At 33.1% G+C, this 16,506-nt stretch overlaps 2 protein-coding genes and 1 non-coding gene across 3 annotated transcripts; 2 read left to right on the top strand and 1 right to left on the bottom strand.

The window, feature by feature from the left end:
- Positions 4,440-4,510, top strand: TRNAG-GCC. The gene has a single exon. It is a non-coding gene; the product is annotated as a tRNA-Gly (tRNA).
- Positions 6,967-9,049, top strand: LOC104708946. The gene is made up of 6 exons (XM_010425605.2): positions 6,967-7,384; positions 7,843-7,912; positions 8,011-8,165; positions 8,360-8,420; positions 8,517-8,581; positions 8,689-9,049. Exons 1-5 carry the CDS (start codon positions 7,241-7,243, stop codon positions 8,531-8,533), a joined length of 447 nt encoding a protein of 148 aa, XP_010423907.1. The 5' UTR covers positions 6,967-7,240; the 3' UTR covers positions 8,534-8,581; positions 8,689-9,049.
- Positions 9,252-12,057, bottom strand: LOC104708947 (rop guanine nucleotide exchange factor 7). The gene is made up of 7 exons (XM_010425606.2): positions 11,499-12,057; positions 11,226-11,342; positions 10,951-11,105; positions 10,758-10,832; positions 10,357-10,656; positions 9,923-10,264; positions 9,252-9,830 (listed from the first exon to the last, which is right to left on the bottom strand). Exons 1-7 carry the CDS (start codon positions 11,743-11,745, stop codon positions 9,381-9,383), a joined length of 1,686 nt encoding a protein of 561 aa, XP_010423908.1. The 5' UTR covers positions 11,746-12,057; the 3' UTR covers positions 9,252-9,380.

The raw sequence follows: 16,506 nt of genomic DNA on the forward strand, positions 1-16,506 counted from the left end.
AAAACTGATGAAAAGTGAAAAGTCCCGGGTTTGGTGGGAGAGAGGGCTTTAGGAATTCGAGAGAAGGTGACCGGCTGTAACCGGTGACACTGGAACTGGTTCTTGTACAAAACTGTTCTGTGTCTCAGTCTTTCACATACTTACTGACATTTCTACAACTTTTGAGTCTTCTTTTTGTCGTTTTTCTTCTTTTCTTTTGCTGGAATAAATACCTTTTTACGCTTAAAATTTAGTCTTACTTTTCTTTTTCTTTCTATAATCTTACTAGTAATTAGTAATGTCTCTGGTACAACGTCTAACTTTGTGTAATAAAAGCGTGGATGGTATGGAATGGCCCATAAGATTAATGAGAATCAAATTGTGATCAACCATACGTTTGCAGTAAAGAATAAATATATAAATAAAAATCTTATGGACAGAAAAAATTGTGTTCCTCTTGTTCGCAACTTCGCATAAACACAATTTTAATAGGAGAGCGCCGGAGAGAATTTTGAAAACTAATTGATAAGTTTCTGTGAAATCTAGGGTTCTTAAAAAAAAAAATTGTTTGACAGAGAAAGATAGAGAGAGACATGAAGGTAGAGAGAAACGGTGAGAGTTTTGTAGGACTACACCACATTATCAATTATCATAAACAATTTTGTCGTTCTATGGATAACATTATTTAATAAATACGTCTAAATGAGTTTTGTGTGTGTGTGTAAAAAGAGTACGTCTAAAAGAGTTACTTGTACGAATTCAAAACATAATGCACAGTTTTCTAATATTGTAGCGAATATCTTTGCAAAAATTATATATATGCCACAAAATGATTAAAACGGAAAAGTAAATTCGACTGTACTGTAATAATCGTGTTTCAAATAATCATTAGAGGATATTTCGTTTGCATGGGAAATAATGCGACGTAAATCATTTGAAAATGTGTTTCGAACACTAAGCAATACTTGTTTCGTGTTTCAATTTTTTATATATAAAAGTATTTCCTCTTTTGGCTAAGATGGACCACAAAAAAATGAAAAAGAACCAAGGCACTCCAATAAAGTATTACAGTAAATTAAAGTGCACGTAATTATTAGTTCTTCTCTTCTCTTCTTTTTTTTTTACATTGCATCACGGGTAACCACACATGAAGCTTTTTAAGCAATATTTCTTTTTATATATATTCTTTGTTTAAAAATAAAATAAAAGTATCAACAATTTTGGACTTTCTTTTCGTAATTTATAATTATTGTTTTGTTTTTTAACAAACTAGAGTAATTTATTGCATACAAAACAAACTTTACAAAAGGAATGTTTTGTGATGAGGACTAGTTTTACTAATATAATGTGATGATTGTAAACCACGAGGATTGGAGGAAGATTTGGTGACTAAACTACTTTAGATTGAAAAAGCCAGATCCAATTAGGAGGATTGTCTCGGTTGATCGGGATCTTGCAGTGATGGAGTGGTTCGTAGACGTATTCGTTTTGTGCTTTCAGTGTGATGTTTTGGAAACGCCGATTTGACCCTTAAAAAAGAACGTAAACTGAGTCGGAGTTAGGGATTGCGATGATGTCGAAAGTAAAAGACCAGTCCATGTGTATTTAATGTGGGTGTTCAAAGAAAATATGATCACACAAAAGACATGCATAAGCATGGATGCTCCCAACTCTTCAAACCGTCTCGAGTTGGCATTTGATTCCAAATTGTAAATTTGTTGTTGATGGCTTATTGGCTAGTCATGGTATTCGCGGACCACTGTTACCGGTTATTGAAACATAGCGAACCTATTTTGCGTCTAAGAATCGTGCCAAGAGTCTACATATCATACAATTTCTAAATTTGCACACAACGAAGAGTCTGAGCAACACACCTCTCAACTTGCAAAACTCTTTTTATTTGGTCGTTTGCTAGTTTGTAGTAACATTTTACCTATTTTATATGAAAGTCGAAAAAAGGTTAAACATAATAATGCGAAAAGTATTAATTGCTTGGTAGGTCATAATTAAATAACATCCCAACCACAAGAACTGTTGAATTTAATTGTAGGTCATCTTTTGGATAAAAACATGCTATATAATATACGTAATACACGATCATACAAAAGTATCTCATCACGAGTAAAAAAAATCAAAACAAGTTAACAAAAACAGAATAAAAATTATTTTTAAGAAATCAAATATCATTAACAAAGCAGCTATAATCGGCACATGCTTTAAGGGTTAAGATTCATTGGACCTAACTTCCTAATTGAATAATGTAGAAAAATATACATTACAATATTGTATGACCAAAGGAGAATAAACAGAATCAGATTTTAATTCGTTGATCTGATAAGCTATTTTTATTATACTATTGTAACTAACCAATATGAACAAATGCACCGGGTAGCGTCAACATTAGACGTAAATGTATTGTACTACAACTCAATAGTTGTTGGTTCGTCATAATTTAGCAGAAGCATGATTTTCATCCATTTTATACAGTTATGATATATATCCTCGTAAACACAACGATTTTTAATTGGAACATTTGTTTTGTTTAGATGGTACAGCCATGAGCTTTTGCAGTGTAAACCTATGGTTCGTGTAGCTAGCTACTAGGCCACAGTACTAAATTTAATTAGGACTTACAACTGCAAAGTACTCAAGTTCTGATAAAAGACCATTGGGATTCTCAGGTGACATCGTCATGCTAACGTTATTACGTTTTAAAAATAAAAATACTAAAAGAATTAAAAGATTATTACGTTTTGATTTGCTCTGCACAAATCTTTTGCTTAGTGAGAATCCACCGAGTTTGCCGTCAGTTGATGTAACGGCGTTTCTCGTTCTTCACAAAACTCCGTACGCCTTTTGAAACCATATCATCCACTCGCGGATAATTTTCACGCGCTGTTATAAAACTGACTAGGCTACTAGCTAATAGTAACTGTCTTAATTAATTAATTATCTTTGACTAATGCAGGAATATAAGGAAAAAAACACTGCACTCGATTAGTAGAAAAGAATGATAAATTATGTAAATCATCGACAAGAACTGTATTACAAGGACCTAAACAAGAATTTAAATAGCAAAAAAAAAAGAACAGCGAATTATGGAAATAGAAACCATATTTCATGGTACCAATACTATATTTTGGCACATGGAAAGATAATTCCAACTCACTTCTTAAAGTATAAATCACATCAGTCATTCGTTGCTTTTTTTTTTCTTCTTCTTTTTCTTTTAAATTGAACCGGTACATATATTGTTGTCTCGTGAATCAGAATTAAGGAGAGACGCATTAAATTAGAATAATAAATGGTCATATCATAACATAAATGACAAATCCACACCACATGTTGACGACTATATTATGTTATGTTCCATCAAATCCAACTTAGCATCTAGGTGAAAAAGCTAAACTCATTTTTATCGATTTTTTTACACTCTAGAAAGAAAAAAACATTTGTTCTTGTTACAAAGAATTAACTGAATAAGATAACAATTAGCTACATGTTTAACTAACTATACCAAAAAAAAAAAAGCATGATGGTTTAGTTTCTGTCTAATCTTTGAACAGAACTAAATATTTTTTGGGAGATTCTCGAAAATAGCATAAAAATAAGTTTTTTTTTCAAAATTGGCACAACATCTCTAAAATTTCAAAAATAACACCAACTAATCTATTAAAATTAAATCCTAAATTCAAAATACTAAATCCTATCTCTCAAAACTATACTTTAAATGTGAAATTGAGAACTCAAACCTAAAAAATAAAATTCAAAAAATTAATTTTAAATATTTTAATGTGTTAAATAGTGCTATTTTTGGAAAATTAGATAATGTGTGCTAAGTTTGGAAAAAAAACTTATTTTAGTACTATTTAGAATATTTCTCTATTTTTTTCTGGTAACAACTAAACATTAGTCTTTGGTTTGGTGTTGTTCATTATGTTTTTTTTTTGTAACAATATGTTTTAAAAGTGTATTTGGTGGCCTCATAAATTTCTTTTTCTTCTTCTTCTTATATTTAAAGACTAAAACGAAGAGAAGTAACATAAATATTGGTCATGTCACGAAATATTTTTGGATAAATCAAACAATATTTGGGATAAATATAATATATGAACCTAAAATGGTATTTTACTCAATTTTAATAAATAAATATATATATTGGGTCCATATGAGGGGGGGTAGTAGTACAGAGAGAAGCACTGTGATGACGTCACCTGTTAGGTTGCGTGACTCCTGGGCGCTGTTTCTGTCTTGTATTTACGCTATCTTCCCCCCATACTCTCTCTCTTTTTTTTTTTCTTCTGTTTCTCTCATTTTAACCTAATCTCATCTGTAGCACTTTTGATGATAGATTAGATTTGGTACTACAATTAGGCTGGAGTTAATTTTTGTTTTCAAAGATCTTCAATTATGTAAAGTAATGATATATTTACAATTCTTTAGAAGGATAATTGACCAAAGCACCAGTGGTTTAGTGGAATAATAGTACCCTGCCACGGTACAGACCCGGGTTCGATTCCCGGCTGGTGCATTTATTTTTATTTTTTCCGAAACTTACGATGAACAAAACACCAATTTCAATTTTTGGGCCATTGGGTCTTAAATAAGGAGCCCAAGTATACGTTGCTCTCTCTATCAAACAAAAAACTTCTTAATATAAGTGATTGGGCTCATAATTGGCCTAGTTGATTTTCGTATTGGCTAGCAAAATTGTCCATCACGAGAATTTTTCATTGTCCTTTAAAAAAAAAAACATTAATAAACCAATTTATTTATGTATGGAGTAAACAGTACGAATGTTGTAGTAGTAAAGATGATGACGAAAGATCCTTTCGCTTATTAGAATCTCGAGAAGAGAATATGGAAATGTGTCGTAGTTAGCAGTTTCCCCGACGTATCTTCCGCTTGATACCAAGTTCCCAAACTAACTAACAAACTTGTTCACATTATACTAAAATAACTTCTTTTTTTTTTTTCTTTCTTTTTTTACAAAAATATATTTATAGATTGTTATTCAAAACACTATACTGTATATGTATATGTATGAAAAATTACTACTAAGACTTATCTATAGTCTTTCACTCTCTTTCATGTATTACATAATTATCTGTTTAATTAAAATGTAATTTTCGACTAATTAAAATATTCATAGTTAATTAGTTTTGTATTGCAGTTTTATACTTATATGTTTGATGGAGCAAGCATAATTAGTTATAAGCTTTCAATCTATTTATACTCCGTATTAACCTAATCCTAAAATTCCTCAAGACTCAACAATAATCACAAAAGCCAAGACGCAATTGAATCTTTACTTTTTTTTTTTTTTTTTTTTTTTTTTTNNNTTGCCAGTCGTCGTCTAGTATCTCTCTCGCATGAGAATCAACCACCAAAATCTAACCTGAATTTGATGTAAATGTAAGGCAGAATAGAAGTGGCCATGGTTTTCAAAACTATATACATCTCGAAACCTTAATACTACAAGAAAAACCAAACGAAGTTTGGGAAAACAGAAAGAAAAAAAAGTGTTTGGCATTTAATAAAACGTCTCATTCATTGAGAAGAGAGTAGAGATAACGAGAGAGGTCAAGTTCAATGTTGCAGCCGACAATAGAGAAGAGATAAGGTCTTGTTTAAAAAAAAAAAACTGTCACGTGAAACTGAAATCCACAAAGAGCGAATGAGAGAAGTGGAAGAGTCAAAGATAATAAAAACACAACGAACTTTGACTCATCCTTCCTTTCAAGGGGGTTCGTTAATTATCCATTTTGGATTTATTTTTTGTTTGGGTGTGTGACTCTCGTACGTGGCTATTTGGTAACTACCGACCTAAGATAAGTTTGGTCCTACTCCCCTAATCCGATTACCACGTGTCGATCGCGTCATCAGACACCTCGAGTGGGGGAGTTGAATGTTGAGTAAACCAGATAACGGTAATTGATACAATAACTTATCATACTAGTAGAATGACATCGACATGAAATCATATTCCAAACTACCGACGTTTTTTTCCTTTATAAAAAAAAGAAAGATATTTTCCCGTCTCAAGCAAGTCCTCGTACCAGTCGTGACATTTGTACATTGATGTTGTTGTTATTGCATACGCAAATCTTTTAGATAAAAACTATTAGTTTGTTGGGATAAAATCAAGTCCCACATCTAAAGTTTAAAGAGATTATAATGCATATATAAAGGGTTAGGGTTAATCTACTAATTACCAATTGGTTTTTAGTTAGAAGTCCATGATAAATCCAAATTTAATATGGTATCAGAGTCCAAGGTTAAAATTCTGGTGGACCTAGAAAAGTGGATACGGACATGCTTCTTGTTAACCCGAGTAATGGGGGCCCAAGAAGAGGTTTATTATCGGTCTAAGTGAGATCGGTTCGAGATGGAGTTATCATCTCGAAGAGGCGTGTTCATATCCCACATATGGTTCTTGGTTTGAAGAGGAGATTGTTGGAATACAAACCAAGTCCCACATCTGAAGTTTAAAAAGATTATAATGCATATATAAAGGGTTAAAGTCAATCTACTAATTGCCAATTAGTTTTTAGTTAGAAGCCCAAGATAAACCCAAATTTAACACAGTTGTCTAATTGATGTTGCGTCAGCCTAGTAAAAGCATCCCAAACTTACTTATCATCAGTTGTTTAAAGTAAGAGTATACCAAATTAGTACTAAGAATGATCAAGTTTCTTTTACTCACACACAGCAACGATAAATAAGTTATAAAATGCTTGTTTCACTTGGTGACACACATCGATAAAAACTATGTAAAGTAGCAAAAGATAAAAAGTAAAAATACCATTGCACAAAATAATAATTACGTCACCAGTGACATCATAAACAAAGATATGTGTATAATAAAAAGTCGTTTAACCTTTTCTATTAATTGTTTTTCTGATTTCTCTATAAGGGAAAAAAAGATTATATATGGTTTTTAATTTTAATACGGTAATCAACCAAACATGGTTTTGTTGTTGGTGTTGTTGTTGTTGTTAGTTGAGTTTAGCTCTTCTATAAATTGTCTCCACTGTCCCCCACAGTTTTGCTTCCCCTTTCTTCCTCTTCCCAAAATTTTCATATTGCTTCTCTATAATCTTTCTTCACCATCGTATAAACCAATACATATATCACTCTATATATATATATATATATACAAGTAATATACATAGATAGATACAATACAATACGTATAGTAGTATTAGAGATTTCTGGGTTTAGGCTAAAAAGGAGAGAGAGAGCGACGAAATCAATATCAATGGAAGGAAGAAAGAAGAAGGCTTTACCTTCCTCCTCTTCTTCTTCTTCGTTAACCTCTGAGCTTTTTGGTTCTAGAGATAACCCTTCTTCTCCTTCTCCTTCTTCTGGGGTTTTCGGATCCATCTTTGCTCCTCCTTCTACGGTAAAAAACAAAATCCTCAAAGTTTCGATTTTTTTTTTTTTTTTTAATTATCTGGGATTCAATTTTGTCGGTGTTTGAATTTCATAAGGTAAATCTCTGTTTCTATTTCGATTTCGATTAAAGTATTAGGGTTTTCAAAATCGATACGATGATTTATCTGATTTTGATCGTATAGCCGAATTGATTTGATTGATTTTTGTTTTCAATTTCGTATTCAGAATATTTTTGAATTGTCAAGGTTCTGTTTTTGTTTGTCTGTTTGTTGCAAATAGTGGATTTTTTTTTTTTTTTAAAAGAGAGTTTTCAAATTATGGAAGACCCCACAACCCCAAATTAAGAATATGAACACTCAAGAGAAGAGGAAGAAGAAGAATTTTTATGTGATTCGTGGCTTGGAGTACAAGTTTCTCCATTTATGAAGCATTTTGATACTCTATTCTTCTCTGTTCTTGTTTCAGGTTCTGGGTAGAGAATCTATGCGACAAGAGACTGTGACTGGTGGCTGGAACGACAAAACCTCTAAGACTGGTAATAATTATGTTAAAAAAAACATCATCATCATCTTGGACAAGTCTTTGTTTATGCATTTCTCTTGTTGATATTTGATTTTTTTTTTTAATTTGCAGGTGATGTTGATAGAAACAGGGAACATCAGGAGAATCATGGTTCAGCTTATCAGCAGGATCAGAGAGTACAACCTTGTCATCTGAGTTCTTCCATCTATTACGGTGGCCCTGATGTTTATTTCCAGCCTCAGACTAATTCCACTATCAACTCTACGGTAAATCTAAACTCAACTTATTACGCTTGTTCATTGACTACTGTCTCTAAAGAATCTGGCTGAAGAATCTAATGCACGATTTACTCTGGGAAAAAGCTAGAAACTTTCTTGGTCTACTATAAGATGTTTTATAGAGTTAAGTCTTGTGGAACTTTTGATGTGTGTTTATAACTTATGTTTATTTCCTTTTGAAGAACAAGAAAGATGGAAGCGAAGATGATTCCGGAAGTGCATCAAGAGGGAATTGGTGGCAAGGTATAATCGGTTCTCATCTTTCCATCATGTTGTTCTGTTTTGGGGAAATCTTGTTTCGTTTCTCTAACCATTCCTGAGTTTTCTTTTTGTTTCCAGGATCTCTCTATTATTAAGTAGAGATCTTACTACGTAAGCAACTGTTATAACTACAAAAGAGCAAGGTATACTCAACCCAAAACATCCATTGGAACAATTCTGCTTAGGTTCTAACTGAGACATGAAAATCTGATTTCTTTTTGTTTGTTTGGTTCGGTTTTGGATTTTGCAGGTAAATAGGAACAAAAAAGAAGAACATAGAGTAGCTGTTGATCCGTCGTTTGTAGTAACTTCTCATCTTATTATTACAAAAGTATGGAAGAAGTTTGAAGCTAGAGCTAGCTAGTTGCAAAAACAGGGGACTTTTTTTTTGGCCCTTGTCGTGGTTTAGTGATTGACCCGACCGGTTCAGATTTAGTTTTCCCTTTGTTATATAGATAAAACCGTTGATAGTTTTGTACAAAAACTCTATAGATCTCCAGTTTCCACGCATATAAATAAAATAAACTCTTTTTGGTTCTCTTTTAATCGAAGGAAACAGTTGTATTAGTTTGGTATACACTTATACTACTATATGAATGTTTGGTTATCTCGGTCTGGATTGTTATGAAAGGTTCCTTATCATGTTGAGATGAGAATCTACTTTTGAGGAGAACAAGAACAATGTTGAGATTCTTCTGCCTTTTGTCATAAGATGTGTCCTCCATAGATTCCAAAGGGATTCCTTTTACATTTGTCGTAGTTCTTCTTGATCCTTTAATAATCTTTTAGTTTAGTTAACTCCTTTGTGTCATCTCAAAGTCAAAGCCCATCTTTCCAATTATTATAATACAAATCTAAACTACACACAAGAAGAAAATAAACATTATAAAGATGTAGGAAAAGGGATCCAAAAAACAGAGACTTTTCCAAGGAGTAAGTAATTCAAATCCCAGGATCAAGGTTGGACACATTCAGTGACTCCTTCATGCACTTCTCTAGAGACAATCTCTCACCGGACGAAGAATGGCTCAATCTTTCTACTGGAAGATCCTTTAATCTACTAGGTTCGTTCTTCGTTACGTAAGCTGTCAAAACCCTTTTAACACTGCTACTGTGAGGAATCTTGAACCGTGAAGGAGATGGTGGAACTGTCATTGATGATCGGAGCTCCTGTTTGGAAGGTGAATAGCTCGGAGTTGTGTAGTTCGAAACAGGCACTGCAATGGTCTTGAGGGCGTCATTACCGTCGTTGCCTAATGTTGTCGGAATCTGTTCAGATGAATTTCTTGTAAGATCATCAACAAAGAGCAAATCATCGATACGTGCGACAATGTTGAACGCTAAACTCTCTAGAACTCTCGAGTAGCTTTCCAGAATTGATTTTCCGATGTCCTAAAACAGAGAAAAAGGAAGATCGTTTAGTGAGCACTGAAAATAAACAGAGTGATATGGGATTTGATTTCCGTGTTGTAGAGAGAAGAAACCTTGTTGTATTGGATTTTGCTCATGTCTAGAGCAGTTTGAGGAAGACCTGGGAACCGTTGTTTTAAAGAAATCAATAAACTTTCAGCTCGATCCGCCATTAACTCTAGCTTCTCTGCATCAACCATTAGTTCTTTCACCATTCCCCACGAAGTTCTAGAATTAGTAGCTGGTTTGGAATTTGTTCTTTTGTGCCATAGATAGATTGATGACTCGACTCGGTTAGCTATCTCTATGGCTTGATGTTCAGAGGATAAGTCAAGGCAATCAAGAAGACATTCAGGTGAAAATTGATCCGACGAAATGTATCTGTAGATTAAATCACCGAGGCAGGATCTTCCTTTCTGAAACATACAAAGAAAAAGAAGAATGCAACTTTTAGGTTTCATAACGGAGTATGTTAGCGGGATATATGCATAGTTCTTTTTTTTCTTACCCGTGGAAGAGATTCAAGGTATGAGTCAGGGATTTCCATGTCAGCGAGTGTGATACTGTTGATGGCCATAGCAGCTTTTAGTATCTGATTAGTGCAGTCGCGTTTATGCTGCAGCTGTTTTCTTGAGTTTTCTTGTAAACCTCCTGGTGAAAGCCGTGGAACGGGAAGCCACCATTTGTCTTCTTGTCTCTGAAAAGATTTTCGAAAAGAAGATGATCCGTCCGTTGCTGCTGATTCGTGTGCCATGATTCCTTGGTCAACATACCAAAACTCTGTCTCCTCAAAACTATCTAATATCTCCTGCAAAGAGAGAAGATGAAGAACAATGAAACCTTTGCTGCTTAAATAAAAATACCTAAAAAGAGACACCTGGTAAGGTGAAAGAGGTCACGGGGTCTTACGAGAAGCATGTTATCTAGTTTCCTGAGAGCTGGAAGATTAACATAAAGATCTGATCTCGGTCTGCAAGTCATTATCTGCAACAAAGAAACCAGAAAAAGACTGAGTCAATAATCCGAAGTTTTAGTGTTTCTTATCCACAACTAAAGAACTCTAAACAACCTAACGCATCCAAAGGCTATGCCTAGTCTATACCTCAAGTTTGGTTCCATCAGGAAATGTTTGCCAAGTTGGAGTCATCTCTACAATGTGATCACTCACACAGAGAAGCCATTCCATTTCTCTTCTCCACATATCTTTCTTCTCTGTAGGCAGTGGTTCTAACCTCCACAGTTGCCCGAACAAAGTAGCTTTATTTGTTTTTAAACAATTCAAGCAAAAGACAAAATCAAACAAAGCCTATCAAGATCTGTTCAAAGAGGAGTTGAATCCAACAAATCATGAAAAAAGTGAACTACATTTCGACATACCACAAAGATTAGTGATTGCGTTTGAGATGGCTAACGCTGTGCAGACACCATTCCCAGAACCTGACATATCTTCTCCAAGCAGCAGCTTGGAAAATCTTTCTTTCATCATCTCAATCTCTACATAGCCAAACCATAAGAACAGAACAGCCTTTTAAATTCACACAAAACATCCAAAGCTACGAACTTTAAGCTCAATTAAAAATATAAAAAAAAACAACGAAATCGTCAGTGAGGAATAAAAGCAAACACTTGGTGGGTGCATTTATGACGAACCTGAAACTCTGGAATGCTTGGCACAATCCGAACGAATCTTCTTCTCTCCGTCGTCGATATTTTTAACAGACCAACGAGAAGAGACAGGAGAAGCCGTGAAATCCTCCGTAAAACTAGGGCTTCTTTGTTCTTCCTCTTGTCTGGTTGTTGTTTCAGAGCTGCTGCAGCAACTGCTTTCTCTAGCTTTCTCTTCTTCCACTACTTCTGGCATGATTTCGATTTTCAAATCTTCCGACGAACCACCCATTACTATCTCTCTCTTCAAAACACAGTCTTTCTCTCTGCTCAAATACGTGAAATCAAACGCTCAAAGGAGCCCCTCTTCTTTGTAGCTCTCTCGCTCTCTGTATATTTCTCGTGCTTTGAATCGCATTACATTTATGAGAGAGCCCTTTTGTGTGTTCCGATCTGATTCTTTCAGTTTATTTTCTCGGGAAAAAAAAATTGAATTTTTTTCTGAGAAAAGAAAAGAGGAAAATGCAGTGAGTGAGAGTGATGAGGTTCTCTTGCTCTCTCTCTCTCCTTCTTACTCCTTCCTCGATCTCTCTGCATCTTCAACTTAATCCATTTAAAAACACTTTTAACTTTATCTTCACTAATTGATTTAGTTTAGTGATTTAATTTAATTTAAACGGGTTTATTTTAATTTGTAAACTAATCCAAATCGATGACGACAAGATTTAAATTTATACTATTATAGTTTAATAATTTAATTGTTAATTTTTTTTTATTATGGCCATGGGAATCGTGTAATTGACGGATCCATCTACGATGTTCTCTTGTTTCGTTTTTATTAATTTTCTCATAAACCAAAAAAAAAAAAAATGGATTGTGATTTGATAACAATAAAATCATAGAATGACGTATTTAATAAGATTTTACCTTTTTTTTTTTTACGTATACAAATTGTTTAAAGGAAAAAAATAAAGTCGCATTCATCAAATGATATTCCAACGGTACAATACATCTACAAACAATCTGTATTACTTAGTTACTTATCCTATAGTATTCATATTTGTTGTCCCTTTTTTTTTACAACTTCTACAAATATATTTGGTGTCACAAAATTGACACAACAACCCAGTTGAAAATTCCTTTTGAAGTTGTAAGAGCACTGCATCGAATTTTAAATATTTTGAATTTCCAAAAATATTACAAATTTCAAAATTGTTACTTCGTGATGCCATTCACTGCCAAACAATGAATGCCTACGTCCTCTCTTAAAAGCCGTTAAGGTTAATACACATTCAATTCGTGAATGAAAATTTCGATATGTGTTACAACTCAATCTCTATGTTTTCATTTACATATTACCAAGTTTTATAAATGAAAATGGTACGCACAGCCGAATAGGCTCCATAGTTGTGACCACAATTTGGTCCAATCCTATGGATAAAGGTTGAAAGTGATGCTTTGTCTTTGGTTCTAACTTAACCAAATTCTCCAACGGTTTTATCATCTTTGCGTATATTTTACGATCAAGAGTGGTCACAACACGTTTAAACAAAAATGTATTGGTAGCTTCATAATTTCCCTTTACTTATTTGATGATTTCATACAAAAACTTCTAAAACATTTATATGTGAAAATAGGTACGACCTTTACATATTGCTTAGAAATTTAATTATCATGCGAAATGCAATATAGAAACAGAGGAACAACCTTCTTCACAACCAAACCTGCATCACACCTTCTATCCTCTTCAAAGAAATAGATCGTGAGATCAGGAACTCAATCATTGCAAGACAGCTGAAAAAGCGGTTCAGAAACCTTATGGGACTGTGGTTGTAATGAATTAGATATCTTAGCCTTTTGTGCACAATTGCTTTCTTGTTTTACTTTTTTGCCAAGAAACCAATGTAAAGGTTGTAAAACCAACTCTTCATTATTATGATATTTGCATGTTAGCAAAAAAAAAATTATCATGCGAAAGATGTTAACATTTTCAGAAATCCCATAGCTTTCTTCTTGTTTGCATATCATATGTTTGGCAAAATATTGCTCAGTTTTCTTGTTTCTTCCATATAGTTTTTCAATTAAACAATTTTCTTTTCGAATATATAAGATATGGCCTTCCTTAGTGGGAAAACGGCCAATTCTCCCTGAACTTAGTTGCTTTATCATATTCATACACAGATCTTTAGAGTGTGCCTAAAACTATATGAACTTAATTAAAATTTTGAATTTTCCACATGAACTATCGAAATCAAGCCACAACAATCAAATCGAGTAACGGTGTTACTGTTCCTTTAATATATGATGACTGGATGCCACACTAGACCCTTAAACGACGTCGTTTTATTGTTTTAAGAAAAAAATAAAAAATCAGTATGTACAAAATACGCAGTTGAACCCCCGACCTCTAATACTCACGACGAAGTACGAACCATAAAACCAGCTGAACTACCGTAACTTTTCGTTAAATATGAAATGGATAAACATATATATTTAAGATAACGCAAAAATTATTAAAGAAAAGGTAACCCTTTTCTCTGATTTTGTTTTCTCTTCTCCGATAACATTGCGACTGTGAATGTTGATTTTTCATTGATTGGATCAAGAATTGGGATATTTTTGTTAGTTTTGATCAAAATTAATTAAAATCATGTATAAAATCCGATCCTTAATAGCTGAACTTGATTTTATATAAAAAAAAATTTGTAACTTGAATTGGGTGATAAATATCTCAGTTCTTGACATCCTAATTTGAAATTAACAAAAATTAATCGTCATAAATATCCCAATTGTTGAAGACGCGGCGAAAGAAGTGTGTAGAAACAGGAAAACGAAGATCAGAGGAGAAGAAAGGATAAGCTTTTATTTTTCTTAGTTTTTTAATTTGCATCGTAAATCTATATACGTATACTCGTTTGCAATTGTACTATTTGTTACTATAGTTCAGCTGCTAAATCGCCTGCTTACGTGCGTTATGGTTCGATCCTTGAGTTTTTGAAATTTATTTTACTTCAATTTTTTCTTAAAACAATAAAAACGACGTCGTTTAAGGTCCAGTGTGGCATCCAATCATCATATATTAACGGAACAGTAACACCGTTACTCGATTTGATGGTTTTGGCTTGATTTCAATAGTTCATGTGGAAAATTCAAATTTTAGTTAAGTTCATGTAGTTTTAAGCACATTCCAAAAATCTGTGTATGAATACGATAAAGCAATTAAGTTCAGGGGAAAATTGGCCGTTTTTCGTTTCTTAGTTGAAAATTTGAAATATTTGGTATTTCCCAATAACGTAACGTCGTAATTGTATGTAGATGTGTCGAGCAATTCAAACAACTTAGTGGTTTGTCTCTTTGTTCTATATCAGTTGTCGTATTCTACATCGTTGTTTCCCTTACAAAGCAACCCTAAAAATAAGGACGAAAGTGTTCAACCTTTTGTCTAACAAACGCAACACGATGACAAAAGTAACTAAATATTTGAATAATGCTTGAACAAATAAAATATCATGATTTTGTGTGTTCTATAATCACTTCGAGAGTTTTGAGTCTTACATAATACTAAAATGATGGTTATATTGCAGCTCAAGAAAGCCTAGAATAATATAAATTAAAGAATAGTATCTACTCATTCTACTCTTACAAACGTTTCATCAACTTTTAATTTCTCCTTACGCTATATCATTATTTTTAACAAGAACATGACTTTCAACTTACACTACCCCAATATGCATAATCAAAAGTTCTTAAAAGAAACATCTCATTTCCTTGAGCTACAAACTAAGTTATCTTTTTGTTTGTTTTATGGCTCAATGCACCAAAAAATTTAGGGATTTTGAATAAGCAAACTCAATGTAAAAATAATAAACGAAAATTTTCAAATAAGAATTACCTTGGTGTTTTGTCCAAAAAAAAAAAGAATTACCTTGGTGCATACCGCTTCACTCATGGACCGAAGCAAACCCCTTTTGAGGTTTTCATTATTTGTATAGTTATGGATTGCGTTTGAATTCATAATTTCACTGGGCTGTCATCCATGGGCCTAATAGTATGCAATTATGGCCCATATAATTCAGTAATTAGATGATGCATAATTTGCATAGATATAGTGAGACCAACTTTTTTTTCTTTTTGTTTAATTACATGCAGCTAAGCAAGGGGATATTGCCAAAACAGAATGACTTGGTGTTGTCTTTATCCTTCTAAAAAGATTAAAAAAGGTACTAAATGTCAAAAAGCTTGATTAAAAAATTACTACTTTGAGAATCACTAATAATAAATCTTGAAGATATGTAACAAACTTTGTTCTCTAGTGCAAACCTATTACAGAGTTTGACCCGGACAAAACCTGACATCGAGCATATTGGGAGACTTGTTTTGTTGAAACTTGAAACATTATTGCTTCCCGTATAAACATTTCATTATCAATGTAAAATTGCAAAACCAATTATTTCCTTAAAATAGAATTATAATCTGTTTCCTTTTATAAAGATGACAGTGATGATAACGTTACTGTTTGTGACATTATTATGTACGTGTTCTATGAATAATTGATTGGTGACAAGAAAATATGAGTATTACAAATTTTGAAAGTATATCGATACCCCTTTTCCTCTAGATTTTTCTAATATAGAATCCAATTAAGCCATGTGTAAAGTCACATTTATTGATCAATCACCTTGCTGAATCATCATCATCTTGTGCTAAATAATTATACGTACACTTCACATGTAACCTCAGCAACTTGCACTTGAGTTGAATCCGAAAACTTTGCAGTAGAAATTCATATATCTAATAGAAAGTTGTCTAAAAAAGAGGTAATAAGATGTATATATTGGCTGCTTGAAAACATTGGATTTGGACCATAAAGCATGTTCTTAAATCCTAATATCGAGATTCATTGAGTAACCAGTAACCTTTAATTTTCCTTTTGGCCGATGTACTTTACAAATTCTTAAACACGTATAAGAGATTCTAAATTCTAATGTTTAAAATGTGTTGAAGGTGTATTTGTTATAAGCAAATCGTAATATAACTTTGTCTTTTTAGTCAA

This window comes from Camelina sativa, chromosome 8 (genome assembly GCF_000633955.1).
Source record: "Camelina sativa cultivar DH55 chromosome 8, Cs, whole genome shotgun sequence".
NCBI lineage: Eukaryota > Viridiplantae > Streptophyta > Magnoliopsida > Brassicales > Brassicaceae > Camelina > Camelina sativa.

Excerpts from the sequence above, each read along its gene's own strand:
- LOC104708946 (XM_010425605.2), top strand. The coding sequence starts at position 7,241 with ATGGAAGGAAGAAAGAAGAAGGCTTTACCTTCCTCCTCTTCTTCTTCT. Across the intron at positions 7,385-7,842 it reads TCTTTGCTCCTCCTTCTACG|GTTCTGGGTAGAGAATCTAT; the intron begins GTAAAAAACAAA and ends TTCTTGTTTCAG. Across the intron at positions 7,913-8,010 it reads CGACAAAACCTCTAAGACTG|GTGATGTTGATAGAAACAGG; the intron begins GTAATAATTATG and ends TTTAATTTGCAG.
- LOC104708947 (XM_010425606.2), bottom strand. The coding sequence starts at position 11,745 with ATGGGTGGTTCGTCGGAAGATTTGAAAATCGAAATCATGCCAGAAGTA. Across the intron at positions 10,657-10,757 it reads AACTAGATAACATGCTTCTC|GAGATATTAGATAGTTTTGA; the intron begins GTAAGACCCCGT and ends CTCTCTTTGCAG. Across the intron at positions 10,265-10,356 it reads ACCTTGAATCTCTTCCACGG|AAAGGAAGATCCTGCCTCGG; the intron begins GTAAGAAAAAAA and ends TGTATGTTTCAG.